The following is a 17,378-nucleotide window of genomic DNA, read 5'->3' as shown; positions in this document are numbered from 1 at the left end:
TGAGAGGACTTTCTGGTAAACTAAAAATACATATACTTCTATATTTCTCCTATTATGTAAGATAGTTTTCTAGTTATTGCTCTGTATGAGTGGGGCAAAAAGTTCCACTTAGCAGTTTGATGGCAAAGAAATGATTTTGTGATCTAAGCTTCACAATGACTGTGGTTTGAGATGACAGTCTTAAGTCATTAACCATGATATGAATTCAGACCTTTTGGTGGTTTTACTTTTTTTTTAAAAAGACAAAATCTTACTCTATAGCTCAGTCTGGCCTGGAAATCTTTTAGTATTTCAACATAAAAATGAATTTGTCTTTTATTTGTTCTTGGGGGCCAAACTGGGGGAAAATAGCCAAGGGTTGGGCATACTAATTTCTTCTTACAAGGCGTTTTGTGGTGCATTGTGCATCCGTAATATGCAAATGTTTCCCATTGTTCATAAATGTCCTCTGCATTCATTTTAATAACTCCAGAGGGATCCATTATAGCTATGAATATGGATTATGTGTAATACCCCCAATTTAGCTGAGTGTTCATAGTTGAAAATACAGCAGAAAGCTATAGATTTTCTAGCTTCTCTGGGCTGTCGTGGAGGCCCCTTTTGTATATTTATTATGTCTTAGACACTGGTAAAGCACTTAACAAAATGACTAATTCTAATTTAAAGTCTTTGAATCATGGGAAGTCTTAAGTTAAAACTGTTGTGAGTGGGTCAAATCTGGGTACTCTCCCTTGGTTCACTGGGACTGTGACTCAAGAGTAGAGGCAGGGTGAGTAGAGGGGAGATGGGGGTGAGACCAGGGAGTGTGTTGGGCTCAGCATGGGGTGGAGGATTTCTCTTCGAAATAAGCTAGATATGCAAAACTCCTTGTCCAAGCCAGTCAGTAATGTCCACCAGTTTTCAGTATTGGGGGATAGAATTTAAACGTGGTTCTGTCTTAACTTAGCCCCTTTCATCTTGGTTACTTTTTTTTTTTTTTTTTTTTGAGACAGGGTCTCCCTGTAGCTCTAGCTGACCTGAAACTCACTATGTAGACCAGGCTGGACTTAAACTTAAAGAATCTGCCTGCCTCTGCCTCCTTTAGTGCTGGGACTAAAGGCATGTGCCATCACGCCTGGCTCATCTTGGATACTTTTAGTCTAAGGGCTTAGCTTGTTCTTGAGCAAAGTTTTTCCTTATTAGGAAGAAATCTTCATTTATTTTAAGCAAGCGAGACTCATCAAGGCAGGCTCATTTATATTTAATACAAATTTTTCTTTTAGGTAGAAATCATAGAGCGTTTAAGAAGGGCTTTGGACTCTTGATTATTTGGGGCTGGAAATGGAATCAACATACCTTTCCTAGGATGTTAAGAGAAAAGCTGTTTCTGGAAACTGATCCTAGATTAGAAAGGTTGATGGACTTAATTTGGGGGAGTATGAGTAGGAAGGGCTCTGGAGGCCTAGCAAAAGTAGATAAACGTTTTCATTTTTTATTTTTATTTATTGTAAAAGTTTTGATTTTTTTTTTTATTTGTTTTTTGAGACAGGGTCTTGCTATGTATCCCTGACTGGCCTTGAACTCACAGAGATTGGCCTGCCCCTGCATCCCAACTGCAGGCACTAAAAGCCTATGCCACCATGCCTGGTGAGAATTTTTTTTATAGATAAAAGTTTTATGGTAAGTACTTGTTTCTTCATCTGTTGTGGGAAAAGCCTATTTAGTCATTTTCTTGCCTGCTGGCAAATTGGCTTTGTGGGTAGAAGTGTTAGTTGGAATATGTTATGGGCTGAGTATGTTTTATCTGTTCTATTCCAGTTATAAGTTCTGTGGAACTCTCACTGGATGCAGATGTACAGACCAGTAATCTACTGATAACCTTCTTAAAGTATAGCTCAATTGTCATGCAGGACACCAAAGGTAAGACATACTACTTTGGGAGGTGTGGCTAGAATTAAAGAGTAGCGGCAGTATTTTGAGGCTTTGACAGGTGAACCATTGGGACCTCTGATGCTGAGTAGACCTGGTTTCTGGAAAACAGTGGTTTCGCACTGCTAGGTGACAATTGGGAAAACCTGAAGTTGAGAGAAGATTGCTTAAAAATATAAAAGGAAAAAAAAATTGGTTCCTATAAAAACTAGTAAGTCTTTATAGCAAATCTTGGTAAGTGGATGCATACTCTTCTGTCTGGGAAGTTGGGGCGGGGGAGTTGGCAGGCTTCAGGGAATTCCTTCCGAGGACCAGAACTGAAAGTATCAACTTGTGGTGAAAATTAGAAGACTGTTGTGTAGAACCCATACGAAGAGGTGAGATGCAGAGGGATTGTGTTTCTTAACGCTTAAAATAGCAATGTCAGTGCTAATCCCAGAAATGCAGAGTGGAAGAGAGAGAGGATTGGGTGCTGAATTGTTTTCCTTATGAGGTAGGGGTCTCACTGTATTGCCCAGGCTGCCTTTGAAATCTGAGGCATGGGTTATCTCCTGCAACAGTGCCTAGGACTGGCTACAGCATACCACTCTTATGCTCAGCAGGGTGTTAGAAAAGTTTTGTGTTTTTCTTGTTTGATTTCCAGTGCTTCTGTATATGATTTTGCTGCATCTTTTGTTGTTGATTGTTGTTGTTACCATATAGTTCTGGCTGACCTGGAACTTTTTACCTAGACCAGGCTGGCCTTCAGTTTGTGGTGATTCTCTGCCTGCCTCCTCCTCCCCAGTGCTTGGAATATAGGCATGTACTACCACACCCAGCTGCTATAGACTTTTAGTTGGTGGTAGAATAGTGAACAAGCTGGTTTAGGAGTAAAATGAGACTGGAGGAAACCTAACCAATTCTGTTCAGTTATATTCCAGTTTTTTCTCCCTGGGTTTTTAAATTTTTTCTTTATTCTGGGTTTATCTTGAGTGTTTGCATTATTTTATATATATTAAATTTACCATTATAACCATCTTTAAGTTTACAGTTCAGTGGTATTAAAAGCATTCTTACCGCCAGGTGTGGTGGTGCACACCTTTAATCCCAGCATTAGGGAGGCAGAGGCAGGCCTCTGTGAGTTTGAGGCCAGCCTGGTCTCCAGCGTGAATCCAGGCCAGCTGGGGCTACACTGAGACCCTGTCTCAAAAAGACCAACAAAAAAGAAAAAAAAAAAAAAAAAAGCATTCATACTGTGCAGCTGTTCCTACTATCTCTCTCCAGATCTCCAGAACCCTTTTCTCATATGACAAAACTGAAACTATAAATATTTACTAAACAGTAACACCCCATTTTCCCCTCCTGCCCAGTCTCTTAGGACTTAGCATCCTGTTTTCTGACTTTCTGAATTTGAGTACTCCAGATATTTCATTTTTTTTCCTTCCCTTTTTTCCTTTTCCCCCCCATAGACAGGGCTTCATGTAGCCCAGGCTGGCCTTGAACTTAGTAGGTCATCCAAAGATGACCTTGGATTCTTTACCATCCTCTCTCTACCTTCCAAGTTCTAGAGTTACAGCTATAGGCTACCACAGCCTGCTTTAAATATTTCCTATAAGTAGCATTTTTCCCAATTTTAATATTCCTTGGAAATAAGCCTCATATTGTTGTGACAGAGCTAGCTTTTTTCCCCTTGTGGTGCTAGGGTTCAAACCTAGGGTCTTATACATGCTGTCCAAGCACTGTGCTGTCTAGCTGTACCAAGCTGAGGGGATCCAACTGCCTCTTCTGTCCTCCGAGGGCATTGCATGTCATGGGTGCATTTACCTACATGCAGGCACTACATTCATACACATAAAATAATAAATAAAATATTAAAAAATTTTTATTTTTATTTTATGTGTATGAGCATTTTGACTACATGTATGTAAGTGCATCATGTGTGTACACTGCCCACAGAGGACAGAAGAGGGCATCAGATTCCCTGGAACTGGAGTTACAGACTGTTGTTAGCTGCCATGTGGGTGCTGAAAACTGAGTGTGGGTCTTCTGTAAGAGCAGCCAATGTTCTTAACCACTCAGCCATCTCTCCAGCTCCCCAATTTTTTATTGTTGTTGTTGTTATTGGTTTTTTGAGACAGGGTCTCTCTGTAGTCCCAGCTGGCCTGAAACTCACTATGTAGACCAGATTGGCCTCAGACTCGCAGAGCTCCGCCTGCCTCAGCCTCCTGAGTGCTGGGATTAAAAGTGTGTGCCACCACACCCGGCCCATTTTTGTTTTTTATATATATGAGTATATTACCTCCATGTATTTAAGTGTACCCATGTCATGCAATGCCCAAGGAGGTCAGAAGAAGTTGTCAGATCTCCTGGAGGTGGAGTTACGGATGGTTGTTAGCCATCATGTTGGTGCTGGGAATCAAACCTGGGTCCTCTGCAGTCAGTGCCCTTAACCACTGAGCCATCTCTCCAGCCCCCTATTTTTATTTTTTAACTAATTACTTTTTTGAAGCAGAGTTTCGTTTAGACCTGGCTAGCTTTGAACTCCTTGTGTATTCAAGGATGACTTTGAACTTCTGATCTTCCTGCTTCCACTTTGCAAGTGCTGGGATTACAGGTGTGCACCACCATACTCAATTTATGGTGGGCCTTGTGCATGCCAGGCAGGTACTCTGCCAACTGAATTTTATCTCCAACCTCCTCCAAAACTTTTAAATGAGAAAAGTTTAATATACATAAGTTAACAGGATTATACAATGATCACCCATATACCCGCTAACATTTTGTCATATTTGGTTTGCCTTTTAAATTTCTTTTTATAGCTCACTGTTGTCTTGGCTGAATCACTGTAAAGGGAATTGCTGACATCGCTATACTTCATACTTAAGTACTTTGGCATGCATCCTTACAAATAAATAACATTTTCCTAGATATCTACAATCATAATTATGTCTAAAAATTAACAATGGTTTTCTAATATCATGTAAAATTCAGTCTGTTACTCTTCAGTTGTCTCCCAAATCCTCCTACTCCTCCTCCTTTTTTACAAAATTATTTGACAGTTTCATACATATGATGAATTTTAGTAGTTTTCACCCTTCATCACCTCTTCTTCCACTGAAATCCTTCCAAGTTTCCTCCTATGTCCACTTGAATTCTTAAATTATGGTCTATGAACAACTTCAGATTTCCAGATATGAAAAATGCTCCTTAGAATCAAAATAGTTAGGCTTTTTTGATAGTCTCCCTGTGGCCCATCTGGCCTGAAACTCACTATGTAGAGCAGACTGGTCTGGAACTCTCAGACATCCCCTGCCTCTACCTCCCGAGTACTGGGATTAAAGGTGTGTGCCACCATTCCCGGACTTAAAGTAGACTTCTTTTTGCTACTTTCTGTGAGGAGAGATTAATGTCCCATAAGGTGGTCTGAAGTTCCCTTCTGCATTTTTTTTTTTTTTTTTTTTTGGTACTTTAGAAAGCTTTTCTTTGCCAAGTGAGCAGGTATCTGTTGTGAGGTTTTTAGGAGTTCTAGAAGCAGGGGAAGACCAGGTTCAGGGGCTTTTGGGGTGAGAAGAAAATATTAGTAGACAGATGGGAGACCTCAAAGATCACAGGAAATGAAGAATTGCCAGAGCTGAAGGGAGCCTGACTGGGAGAGTCTAAGCTGTTTCTACTCAAATGACTTGCAGTAGCTCTTAGAGATTCTGCCTTGCAAACGTATTTTTCTCTTCTCATGGATCTTTTGAGTGTGCTCTATCAAGGTTAAGAACTACACACAGGTTTTAACAGGGTGCAAGTATTCCATGTCACCAACTTCTAACATAGAACAATGGGAGCTACTGAGGTGTTGAATCTTTGAGACTTGGCAAGTAAAGTCTGGCAGGCAAGGATAACAAGTGTATCTGAGTTTCTTGAGGCTATTGCTTCATTATGGAAATGGGTAACCTCTTCCTTTCTCTAGAAATATTGTAGCAAACACAGAAGGAAGAAATTATATGGATGTGACCCAGAAAAATGAACTTTTAGCTTTGCTTGATGTAACACAGTGAATTGAGGCTATTGGAATGCATTTTTAGCTCTAACGATTATGTAAGTTTCTGTCCTGGTCACTTCACGGTTCGTAGAGTGCAAGCCCAAATTAAGGGCTAATTAATGGCAGTATTCTCAGAGTTTGTAAACTAAGATGAGGGTACATCTTTACCAGCAGGTAATCTAAATAGTTAATCTCAAAAATGGCTCCTGGGGCTAGAGAGATGGCTCAGTGAAACCACTAAGCTTAAGAGTACTTGCTAGTCTTGCAGAGGACTTGAGTTTGGTTGCTAGCACTGAGGTGGTGGCTCACAACCATCAGTAAATCCAGTTTTAGGGTATCTGATACCCTTTTCTGGCTGCTGCAGCAACCAGGCATGCACTTGGTGCACATATGTATGTGTAGGCTGTATCAGATACTTTTCTTTGTTGTGATTAAAAATACTATGACCACCAGGCGTGGTGGCACACGCCTTTAATCCCAGCACTCGGGAAGCAGAGGCAGGCAGATCTCTGTGAGTTCAAGACCAGCCTGGTCTACATAGCGAGTTCCAGGACAGCTGGGGCTATAGGAGGGAGCTCTCGTCTCAAAAAAGACCAAAAAAAAAAAAAAAAAAAAAAAAAAAGCTATGACCAAGCCAGGCATGGTAGCACACGCCTTTAATCCCAGCACTCTGGAGGTAGAAGCAGGCAGATCTCTGTGAGTTCAAGGCCAGCCTGGTCTACATAGTGGGTTCCAGGATACCTGGGGCTATAGGGAGACCCTGTCTCAAAAAAAGACCAAAAAAAAAAAAAATACTATGACTAGGGCTGGAGAGATGGCTCAGCAGTTAAGAGCACTGACTACTCTTACAGAGGACCTGGATTTGATTCCCAGCACCCCAATGGCAGCTAATAACCATCTTTAGTTCCAATTCCAGGGGAATTTGACATCCTCTTCTGATCTCTGTGGCATTGTACAACATGGGTGAACTCATATGCATGCAGGCAATACACTTGTACACATAAAAATAATAAATATCTAAAAAAACACTATGACTGGGGGCCGGAGAGATGGCTTAGCGGTTAAGAACACTGGTTGTTGTGGCAGAAGATTCGAATCTCAACACCCACATGGTGGCTAACAACCATCTGTAACTCCAGTTCCAAGGGATCGAACACCCTCTTCTGACCTCTGAGGGCATTGCATGACACAGGTGCACTTATTTACATGCAGGCAATACACTCACACACATAAAATAAAAATAATAAATAAAATATTTAAAAAAATCACTATGACTAAAAGCAACTTATGGAAGAGAGTTTATTTTGACTTACAGTTCTATAGGGAGAGTCCTCAATGGCAGGGGATGCCTGGTAGCAGGGAATTGACAGCTCACATCTTCAACTGTAACAGAAAGCAGAGGAGGAACTGGAACTGGAATGAGGTGGAGAAGGCTCTCCCTCCTAAAGTTTCCATAACTTCTCCAAACAGTGCCACCAACAGGGGACCATGAGCCTATGGGAACATTTCTCATTCAGCCCAGCACACAGGAACACACACATAAAATGAATAAATTTTTTTTAGAAAATAAAGGCTTCTGTGTTAGTTTGCTTTCAGTTACTGTGATACTAACACTGACCCTATGATACAAACACTGACCAAAACCAACTTGGGCAAAACTAACTTGGGGAGGAAAGGGTTTTATTTTATCTTTTTGTTGTTGTTGTTTTGTGTTTTTGAGACAGGGTCTCTCTATAGCCCCACCTGGCTTGGAACTCACTGTGTAGACCAGGCTGGTCTCGAAGTCACAGAGATCTGCCTGTCTCTGCCTCCGAGTGCTGGGGTTAAAGGCCTGCACCACCACTCCATCTTCCAGGTCACAGTTCATCACTGAGGGAAGTCAGGGTAGAAACTCAGGGCAGGAACCTGAAGATAGGAACTGAAAGCACAGCTGCTTACTGGCTCCCCTGGCCTGTGCTCAGTTTTCTTTTTTATTTCTTTGTCTCTTTTTTTCTCTCTCCCTTTCTCCCTCTCCCCCCTTTCTCTCTCTCCCTCTCCCCCATCTTCCTCCCTCCTTTTGTCCCTCCCTCCCTCTCTCCCTTCTTCCCTCCCTTCCTTCCTTTTATCCATCCATCTTTTTGAGACAGAGTCTGTCTGATCTGGAACTTGCTATGTAGACCAGGCTGGCCAAGATCTCACAGAAATTTACCTGCCTCTGCCTTCCTAGTGCTGGCACTAAAGGCATGTACCACCATACCTGGCTTTCAGTCTGCTTTCTTATACAACATAGGGCCATCTGTCCACAGTGGGCTGGGCCCTCCCAAATCACTCAACAATCAAGAAAATGTCCCACAGATATGGCCACAGGCCAATCAAATGTAGGAAATTCCTCAACTAAAGTTCCTTCTACCTAAGTGTGTAAAGTTGACAACTGAAGCTATCTAGCACAACTCCTTTCTGACTTCTTTGGCCCAGCCATCCACCTGTCTTAATGTCTTAGTCCCTGACCTAGTGCACATGTCTAATAGAGTCACATTGCCATCATTATTACTACTACTATTACATGAGGGTATTTTTGTTTTTTGTTTTTTTGTGGTGCTTTACCACTAAACCACAACCCCAGTCTCACATTATGATTTTAGAAGCGGTAGAGTTAACTTTTTCTTGACTCTGCTCCTCTGACAAGGTATCTTTTTCTTATGTATGTGTTGTTTGATATCTAAACTGTGCATGGTGGCACACACTTTTAATCCCAGCACTCGGGGGGCAGGTGAATCTCTGTAAGATTGGAGGTCATAGTGAGTTCTAGGCCAGCTAGTGCTATAGGGAGAACCTGTCTGAAAAAACAAGAACAACAAAAATTTATGTGTATATATTGTGTGTCTGTGTCAGTGTCTGTCATCCAAATGAGAGGGTTCTTTGGAAAAGCAGCAAATGCTCTTCACTGCTGAATCATCTCTATAGCCCCCTATAAAATACTTTTAATTGATTTGTATGTTATGAAGTATAAATAACACTAAGTAGCATAGTAATGAAATTAATGTGAACCTACTACTCAACTTTAAAAACAAAAAGAGCAGTATTATGTTGTTGAAGCTGTGTGTCACTTCCTCAATTACTCCTCCCCTATCCATTTTCCAAGATTTTATGATTTCATTTCCTTTATTTGGTTTTTTTTTTTTGTTGTTGTTGTTCGTTTGTCTGCATTTGAGACAGAGACTCACTGTGTAGCCTTGGCTGGCTTGGAAGTCACAGATCTACCTGCCTCTGCCTCTGGAGTGCTGGGATTAAAGGTGTGCGCCACCATGTCCCACTATGAAATATGCCTTTTGTATTCAGAAGAAACCTTTTTCTTTTCTTTTTTAGTAAATGGAGAGGTGGCTGCAGGCTATCTGAGGGAGTTAGCAATTTTTGGGTAAAAAGAGGATAGTACCAGAGAAAACTGGCCAAGGATGGGTAGAAGATTCTCATAAATCCAGCTTTGCATGTAGGCAAGGGCATTATTCTCCTTGGCCGTTTGCAGCTTGGATGTCTACTATAAGGAGCATGGAGCATGGAAAAGGGATTATTGTCATTTTTTGGTACTGCCTGTCTCTGAAGAGAGGTCAGTATCTTTCTGGACTATAACCATAATTCCCATTATGCTGGGGGTTTTTGGTTGTTTTTTTTGTTGTTGTTGTTTGGTTGGGGTTTTTTTTGGTGCTAGAGTTTGAGCTTGGCCTTATAAATGATAAGTGTGTGCTCTGTCACTGTACTACATGCTAGCCCCCATTATAACTTCTGAGTGATAGGTATCAATTGATTCTTGTCTTTGAGGTAGAAACAGGTTAGCTAACTTCTGTGGCATTATAATCTCTTAATATATCCTCTTTCCAGAAAGTCTGGGTACTAAGCTAGTTTGAAAACCTTTTTTTTTTTCTTAATTTATCTTATTTTTAAAAAAAAATATTTTAGTTATTATTTTTTAATTTTATGTGTATGCGTGTATTGCCTGCATATAGGTAAGTGCACCCATGTTGTGCAATGCCTGCAGAGGACAGAAGAGGCAGGCCATCAGATCCCCTGGAACTGGAGTTTGGGACAGTTGTTAGCTGCCATGTAGGTGCTGGGATTTGAACCAGGTCTTCTGCAAGAACAGCCAGCGTTCTTGACCGCTGAGCCATCTCCCCAGCTCCCTAAATTGATCTTATTTTTAATTATGTGTATGTGGGGCTGGAGAAGTGGCTCAGCAGTAAGAGGACTTGCTGCTCTTGCAGGGGACCTTGGTTCAGATCTCAGAACCCACATGGTGGCTCACAACCACCTGTAGTTCCAGTTCCAGGGGAACCAATGCCCCCTTCTGGTCTCCATGAGCACCAGGAATGTACATGATGCACATAAAACATATGTACAGGAGCTGAGTGGCGTGGTGCATGCCAATCCTAGCACTCAGGAGGCAGAGGCAGGTGGATCTCAGGGAGTTCAAGGCCAGCCTAGTACTGGGAATTAAACCTGGCTCCTCTGTAAGAGCAGCTAGTGCTCTTCAGGACTGAGCCATCTTTCCAGCCCCCAAATAAATCTTTGAAAAGTGTGTGTGTGTGTGTGTGTGTGTGTGTGTGTGTGCGTGCATGCGTGTGCAGATGTCAGTGTACATGTCCAGTGAGTCCAGGAGAGGACATCAGATTCCCCTGGAGCTGGAGTTACAGTTACAGGTGGTTGTGAGTTACTCCATATAGGTGCTGGGCACTGAACTTGGGTCCTCTGCAAGAGCAGTACATGCTCTTACCTGCTGAACCAACTCTAGTCCCTACCCCTCCTTAAAAATACTTATTTTTTATTTTATTGATATCTATGTGCAGTGTGTATGGGGGCTGTCATTGGAGGGTAGAAAAGGGAAGCTAGAGAGACAAGCATGGTTTCTGGGAACTGAATTCTTGTCCTTTTGGTTGTGGCTAATCCATTTCTTCAGCCCTAGTTTGACAGTCTTGAGCCATTTGTCTGTTCTGGATATATAGGCATGACTCTCTTATCTGTTTCACCTCCGTACCCACAGAGCTCCCAGAAAAGTCAACAAACTTTGATGTTTCTGGTAATAGAAGTGATATAGTTGCTTTTTTTTCTTTCTCTTTTTTTATTTGTTAAAAAAAATAAAATTAAGGCCAAGGATGGTGGCGCACACCTTTCATCCCAGTACTCAGGAGGCAGAGGCAGGCAGATCTCTGTCAGTTCAAGGCTAGCCTGGTCTGTATAGCCCCAGGCTAGCTGGGGCTAAAGGTAGACCCTGTCTCAAAAGACCAAAAAAAAACAAATTTTAAATTGTACGTGTATGAGTGTTTTTTCTGCATATGTGTAAGTGAATCCATGTTGTACAGAGGGTGTTGGATACCCTGAAATTGGAGTTATGGATAATTATTAGCCTCCATGTGGGTGCTGGGAATTGAACCTGGTCCTCTGGAAGAGTAGCCAGTGCTCTTAGCCTCTGAGCTGTCTCTCCAGTCCCCATTTGCTTTTTCTTGATTATTTGGATGTGGACTTAGAGCTCTGCAACTGAGGTTGCTGCCCTGTGTGCGTGCGTGTGTGTGTGTGTGTGTGTGTGTGTGTGTGTGTGTGTGTGTGTGTCTTGGGGATTGAAACCAGGGCCTTTGTATATGCTAGATAAGTCTCCTTACCTCCAAGCTAGTATCTGCCTCATTTTTTCTTATTTATTTATTCATTTATTATTAATTTTTGAAGCAAGGCCTCATCTCGTAGACCTAGATAGCCTGGAGATATCTACACAGACCAGGCTGATCTTGAATTTATAATAATCCTCTACCACTGCCTACTGAATCCTGAGGTGTGCACCACCACACCTGAATCTGCCTTTTGTTGTTTGTTTGTTTGTTTGTTTTGAGAGAGGCTCACTGTGCTGCCCCTACTGGCCTAGAACTCTTAGCCTTGAACTCACAACTCAGAGACCTACCTGCCTCTGCCTCCTGAGTGCTGTGATTAAAGCCATGTGCTACCACAACTAGCCTGACTTCCATTTTTAATAACTGGAACGTGAGTTGTGGGAGACCAGTGACCTTTGTCTGTTTAGTTCAGTACTAGAGCTCTGGTGTTTAGCCACATAGTAGGTACTGAAAAAATAGTTGTTGAAATAAGCAGGGTTTTTTTTTCTTTTTGGTCTGCCTTTTTTTTTTTTTTGAAACAGAGTCTCCCTATAGCCCCAGCTGGTCTAGAACTTACTATGTAGAACAGGGTGGCCTTGATCTCACAGAGAACCACCTGCCTGTCTCCCAAGTGCCTGGATTAAAGTTGTGCATTACACCCGGCACATAACCAATTTTTAAAAATTTATTATTTTTAGCCGGGCGAGGTGGCACACGCCTTTAGTCCCAGCACTCGGAAGGCAGAGGCAGGCAGATCTCTGTGAGTTCAAGGCCATCCTGGTCTACATAGTGAGTTCCAGGACAGCTGGGGCTATAGGGAGACCCTGTTTCAAAAAGAACAAAAAAAAATTTATTATTTTTATTTTATGTGTATGAGTTTGTTGCCTGCTTGTGTGTAAGTGCACTTGCTTGTGGAGGTCAGAAGACGGTGTGGATCCCCTGGAACTGGTGTTATGGATGGTTGTTAGCCACCATGTGGGTGCTAGAAATTGAACCCGAATCCTTTGCAAGAAGAGTATTGAGTGCTCTTAACTGCTGGGCTATCTTTCCAGCTCAACCATTTTTTTTTAACTATTTAATTAATTAATTAATTAATTAATCAGACTTAATTCACTTTTTCTCATATAAAAACCCTAGGTAGTAGCCACAGCTGGAAAAATATGGAATGCTTCACGAATTTGTGTGTCATCCTGCTCAGGGGCCATGATAATCATCTCTGTATCGTTGCAATTTTAGTATATGTGCTGCCAAAGTGAGCACTTATTTATTATTTTTTATTTTATGTGTAGGCGTGTATTACCTGCATGTAGATAAGTGCACCTGTGTCGTGCAATGCCTGTAGAGGGCTGCTGGATCCCCTGGAACTGGAGTTATGGACAGTTGTTAGCTGCCATGTGGGTGCTGGGAGTCATACCCGGGTCTTCTTCAAGAACAGCCAGTGTTCTTAACCACTGAGCCATCTCTCAACCCCAGTTTTTTGGGTTTTATTTTGGTCTTTTTGAGACAGGGTCTCCCTGTAGCCCCAGCTGACCTGGAACTCGTTATGTAGACCAGGCTGGCATCAAACTCACAGAGATCCACCTGCCTCTGCGTCCTGAGTGCTGGAATCAAAGGCATGCGCCACCATGCCTGGCTAATTTTTTATTTTTTTTTAAAGGTAAAACTAGACATAATTTCGGGGCCTGGTGGCTCACGCCTTTAATCCCAGCACTCGGGAGGCAGAGGCAGGTGGATCTCTGTGAGTTCAAGGCCAGCCTGGTCTGCATAGTGTATTCCAGGCCAGCTGGGGCTACAGGAAGACCCTGTCTCAAAAAGACCAAAAAAAAAAAAAGCTAGAGATAATTAATTAAAGGGAAGGCGTCCTGAGACTGGGAGTGGACTAGTAAGCAGGGGAAAATGTTTGCTTAAAAACCCTGAAATTGGGGCTGGAGAGATGGCTCAGCAATTAAGAGCACTGACTGCTCTTGCAGAGGACCCGGGTTCGATTCCCAGTACCCACATGGTGGCTATGAACTGTCCTTAACTCCAGTTCCAGGGGAATCCAAAGCCCTCTTCTGACCTCCATGGCATTGCACAACACTGGTACACTCACATACATGTAGGTAATACACTCATACACATAAAATAAAAATAATAAATATAGCCAGGCATGGTGACACCTGCCTTTAATCCCAGCACTTGGGAGGCAGAGGCAGATTGATCTCTGTGAGTTTGAGGCCAGCCTGGCTTACATAGTGAGTTCCAGGCCAACTGGGGCTACAGGGAAACCCTGTCTCAAAAAGACAAGTAATAAATAAATAAATAAATAAATAAATAAATAATAAATAAATAATAAATAAATAACATGCATACCCTGAAATTGGCTGGGCATGGTGGCACACGCCTTTTAGTCCCAGCACTTAGTAGGCAGAGGCAGGTAGATCTCTGTGAGTTCAAGGCCAGCCTGGTCTACATAGTGAGTTCCAGGTCAGCTGGGGTACAGGGAAACCCTTGTCTCAAAAAGACCAAAAAAGAGGCTGGAGAGATAGCTCAGTGATTAAGAACACTAACTGTTTTTGCAGAAGACCTGGGTTCAAATCCCAGCACCCACATGGCAGCTAACAACTGTCTGTAACCCTAGTTCCAGGGGATCCCACACCCTCTTCTGACCTACACAGACATTCCATGACAGAGGTGCGCTTATGTACATGCAGGCATACGTCCATACACATAAAAAAATAAATGTTAAAAAAAAAGACCTGAAATTAACCTTTAGGGAAAAAATGATTAAGAATTCATGTCTTTCCAGGTTGTCAGTAAATGCACAATGCAAGAAGAGTAGGTTAAACCCTGATCTTCAGTTAATTTTTTTTTTTAATTTTTATGTGCATGTATGTATTGCCTGCATGTAGGTAAGTGCACCTGTGTCATGTGATGCCTGTAGATGACACAAAAGGCTGTTGGATCCCCAGGAACTGGAGTTATGGACAGGTGTTAGTTGCCATGTGGGTGCTGGGATTTGAACCTGGATCTTCTGCAAGAACAGCCAGTGTTCTTAACTGAGCCATCTCTCCAGCCCCCTCAGTTAATTTCTTTCTTTCTGATTTTATTGCCAGCTTCCTAGGAACAGTGTTAAAATTATTTGTTTATTTGTTTGTTTGTTTATTTGTTTATTTTCTTTATAGCATGTATGTGTGTTTTGTTTTGTTTTTGAGACTGAGTCTTTCTGTAGCCCCAGATAACCTGGAACTCACTATGTAGACCAAGCTGTGAGATCTGCCTGCTTCTGCCTCCTAAGTGCTAGGATTAAAGGCCTGTGCCACCATGCCTGGTGGGTATGTGTGTTTTGCCTATTGTATGTAAGTGCCCCATGTGTGCAACACCTTTAAGATCAGAAGAAGGTGTCAGATCCCCTGGAACTGGAGTTATGGATGATTATTGGTTACCATGTTCATGCTGGGAACTGAACCTGAGCTAGTGCTTCTAATTGCAGAACAATCTCTCTAGCCCCTTAAAATCATTGTATATTTTGTGGTAGATGGGTATAGATGGTAGAGTTGTAGCCAGATTGATGACAGGGTGAGTAAAGGAATGAACCTGACTATAAGCAAACAGCTAACGTGAAAGCAAAAAACATGGCATATGGTATTAGGACTACAACAGTTAGATCTCAGAAGTCGGGCTTGGTGGTGCATGCCTTTAATCACAGCAGTGGGAGGCAGAGGCGGGTGGATCTCTCTGAGATCAGGGCTAGCATGATCTCCATAGTGAGATCCAGGCCAGCTGTGGCTACCGGGTGACCCTGTCTCCACAAAAAAAAAAAAGTTACATCTCAGGCTTTACAGGCGACCAGGGTGAGGAAAAGTCTTCTGGGGGAAATTCCTTTGCCTAAGCTGGAAGCAAGACTTACTCTAGTACTACCTGGATTTTGATTTGTGAATTTGGATGTGTGCATATGTATGTCAGAGGACAACCTTGGGTGTCATTCCTTAGGTACTCTCCACCTCTCACCTTGGGCTAGAACTCACTAAGCAGGTTAGGCTGGCTGGCTGGCTGGCCAGTAAGCTCCAGGGACTATCTCTGTCTCCCCAGCACTGTGCTGGGAATATAAGTCTGCAACTATGTGCAACTTTTTATGTGGGTTGTGGGGGACTGAACTGAAACTTTATGCTTGAGAGGCAGGGATTTCACTGACTGGGCTATCTTCCCAGCCTTCATCATGAATTTTGTAGAAAGTATAAGTTCCTTTTTTATGATATACATCTTTTTTCTCTATTGATATGTGGTTAGGATTATGTTTAGAGAAGTATTTATTTTTTTCTTTACAGATGAACACAGGTTTCACAGTGGCAAGCTCTGTCTGATTATCCTTACTTGTATTGCAGAGGTAGGTATCAACAGCCTTGAGTATTAATATCTTCTAGAATGCTATCTTTTCCTGTTTATCCCTTCCTGTTTCTGGTTTGTAGAGTCTTAAATCTTGTGAGAGAAAATTTCTCTCTTTTGTCTTGTCTTTCTCCTTCCTCCAGAATTTAAATGCAGGTAGTTGGGGCTTTATAACCTTCACCACTATGTTCTAAATATCTGGCACATAGTATAGACTCTATCTAATTAATAATGAACTGTAAGGAGCTAGGAGATGTAGCTTGGTTGGTGGAGTGCTTGCCTCGCATGCATGACGCCCTGGCTTTGATCCCCAATGCTGAGTAACAAAACCTGCTATGGTGCCACAGGCCTATAACTCCATCTCAAAACAAAACACAAACCAGTACAAGTAACTATGGTAGTTCTGGTTTGTTTGGTTTTTTGTTTTTTAATTTTTAAATTTTTTTAGATAGGCTCTCTTGTAGCCCAGGCTGCCCTGGAACTTCCTATGCATTTGAGGATGACCTTGAACTTCTGATCCTTCTGCCTCCACTTTTCCAGTGTTGAGATTACAACCATGTACCACACACCTGTTTTTTTGAGGTGCTCAGATTGAACCTGGGGCTCTTTGCATGCTAGACAAGCACTCCGCCAGTTGAGCTATATCCCCAGCTCATACTCTGCCTCTTAACAGTCTTAAGCAAAAGACTTAAACTTTTAGAAAACTATGCCAGGCATGGTGGCATATGCCTTTCATCCCAGCACTTGGGAGGCAGAGGCAGGCCCATCTGAAGTTGCTCATGTTGCATCTTTTGCACTTAGTTTAAAAAAAGAAAAAAAAGCTAATGTTTCTTGGGGGATAGGGGAGTAGAAAGAAAATTCAGAAAGGAAAGTGGTTGCAATTTGGTGGTGAACAAGAATAAAGGGAAGAAGAGGTATGTATGAATTGCTTTTCTCATTTCTGACCAAATTCCTTGATAAGAAGCAACTTAAGGGGCTGGAGAGATGGCTCAGTGGTTAAGAGTACTGGCTGCTCTTGCAGAGGTCCTGGGTTTGGTTCCCAGCACCCACATGGTGACTAATAACTGTCTGTAATTCCAGCTCCAGGGGATCTGACGCTCTCTTCCAACCTCTTTGGGCATTGCACACATGAGGTGCACATGTGTGCATGCCAGCAAAACACTCATATACATAAAATAAAAATAAATAGCTACTTTAAAAAGTGCTTCTTGCTGCCGGGCGTGGTGGCGCACTCCTGTAGTCCCAGCACTTGGGAGGCAGAGGCAGGTGGATCTCTGTGAGTTCAAGGCCAGCCTGGTCTACATAGTGAGTTCCAGGACAGCTGGGGCTACAGCAGACCCTGCTTCAAAAAGACAAAACAACAACAACAACAACAAAAAGAATATTAAAAAAAAAAAAAAAAAAAATAAAAAAAAAAAAAAAAAAAAGTGCTTCTTGAGCCGGGTAAAAAAAAAAAAAAAAATTGAAATTCTGTAACAAAAGCAAAA

General features: G+C 42.1%; 1 protein-coding gene and 1 non-coding gene across 5 annotated transcripts in view; one reads left to right on the top strand and one right to left on the bottom strand.

Annotated features, from left to right (window-relative positions):
- Window positions 1–17,378, top strand: part of Armh3 (armadillo like helical domain containing 3) — a 253,901-nt gene that overhangs the window by 66,987 nt on the left and 169,536 nt on the right. For all 4 annotated transcript variants that reach the window (XM_008845618.3, XM_029569626.1, XM_008845621.3 and 1 more), the window contains 2 exons: window positions 1,798–1,899; window positions 15,834–15,892. In XM_008845618.3, the coding sequence (XP_008843840.1) occupies window positions 1,798–1,899; window positions 15,834–15,892 (161 nt within the window). The remainder of the gene's footprint in view (window positions 1–1,797; window positions 1,900–15,833; window positions 15,893–17,378) is intronic.
- Window positions 12,681–12,786, bottom strand: LOC115072448. Its single transcript, XR_003851508.1, has one exon. It is a non-coding gene; the product is annotated as a U6 spliceosomal RNA (small nuclear RNA).

This window comes from Nannospalax galili, unplaced genomic scaffold (genome assembly GCF_000622305.1).
Source record: "Nannospalax galili isolate Female #2095 unplaced genomic scaffold, S.galili_v1.0 scaffold161, whole genome shotgun sequence".
NCBI lineage: Eukaryota > Metazoa > Chordata > Mammalia > Rodentia > Spalacidae > Nannospalax > Nannospalax galili.
This window is presented reverse-complemented; position numbering and strand designations above follow the sequence as displayed.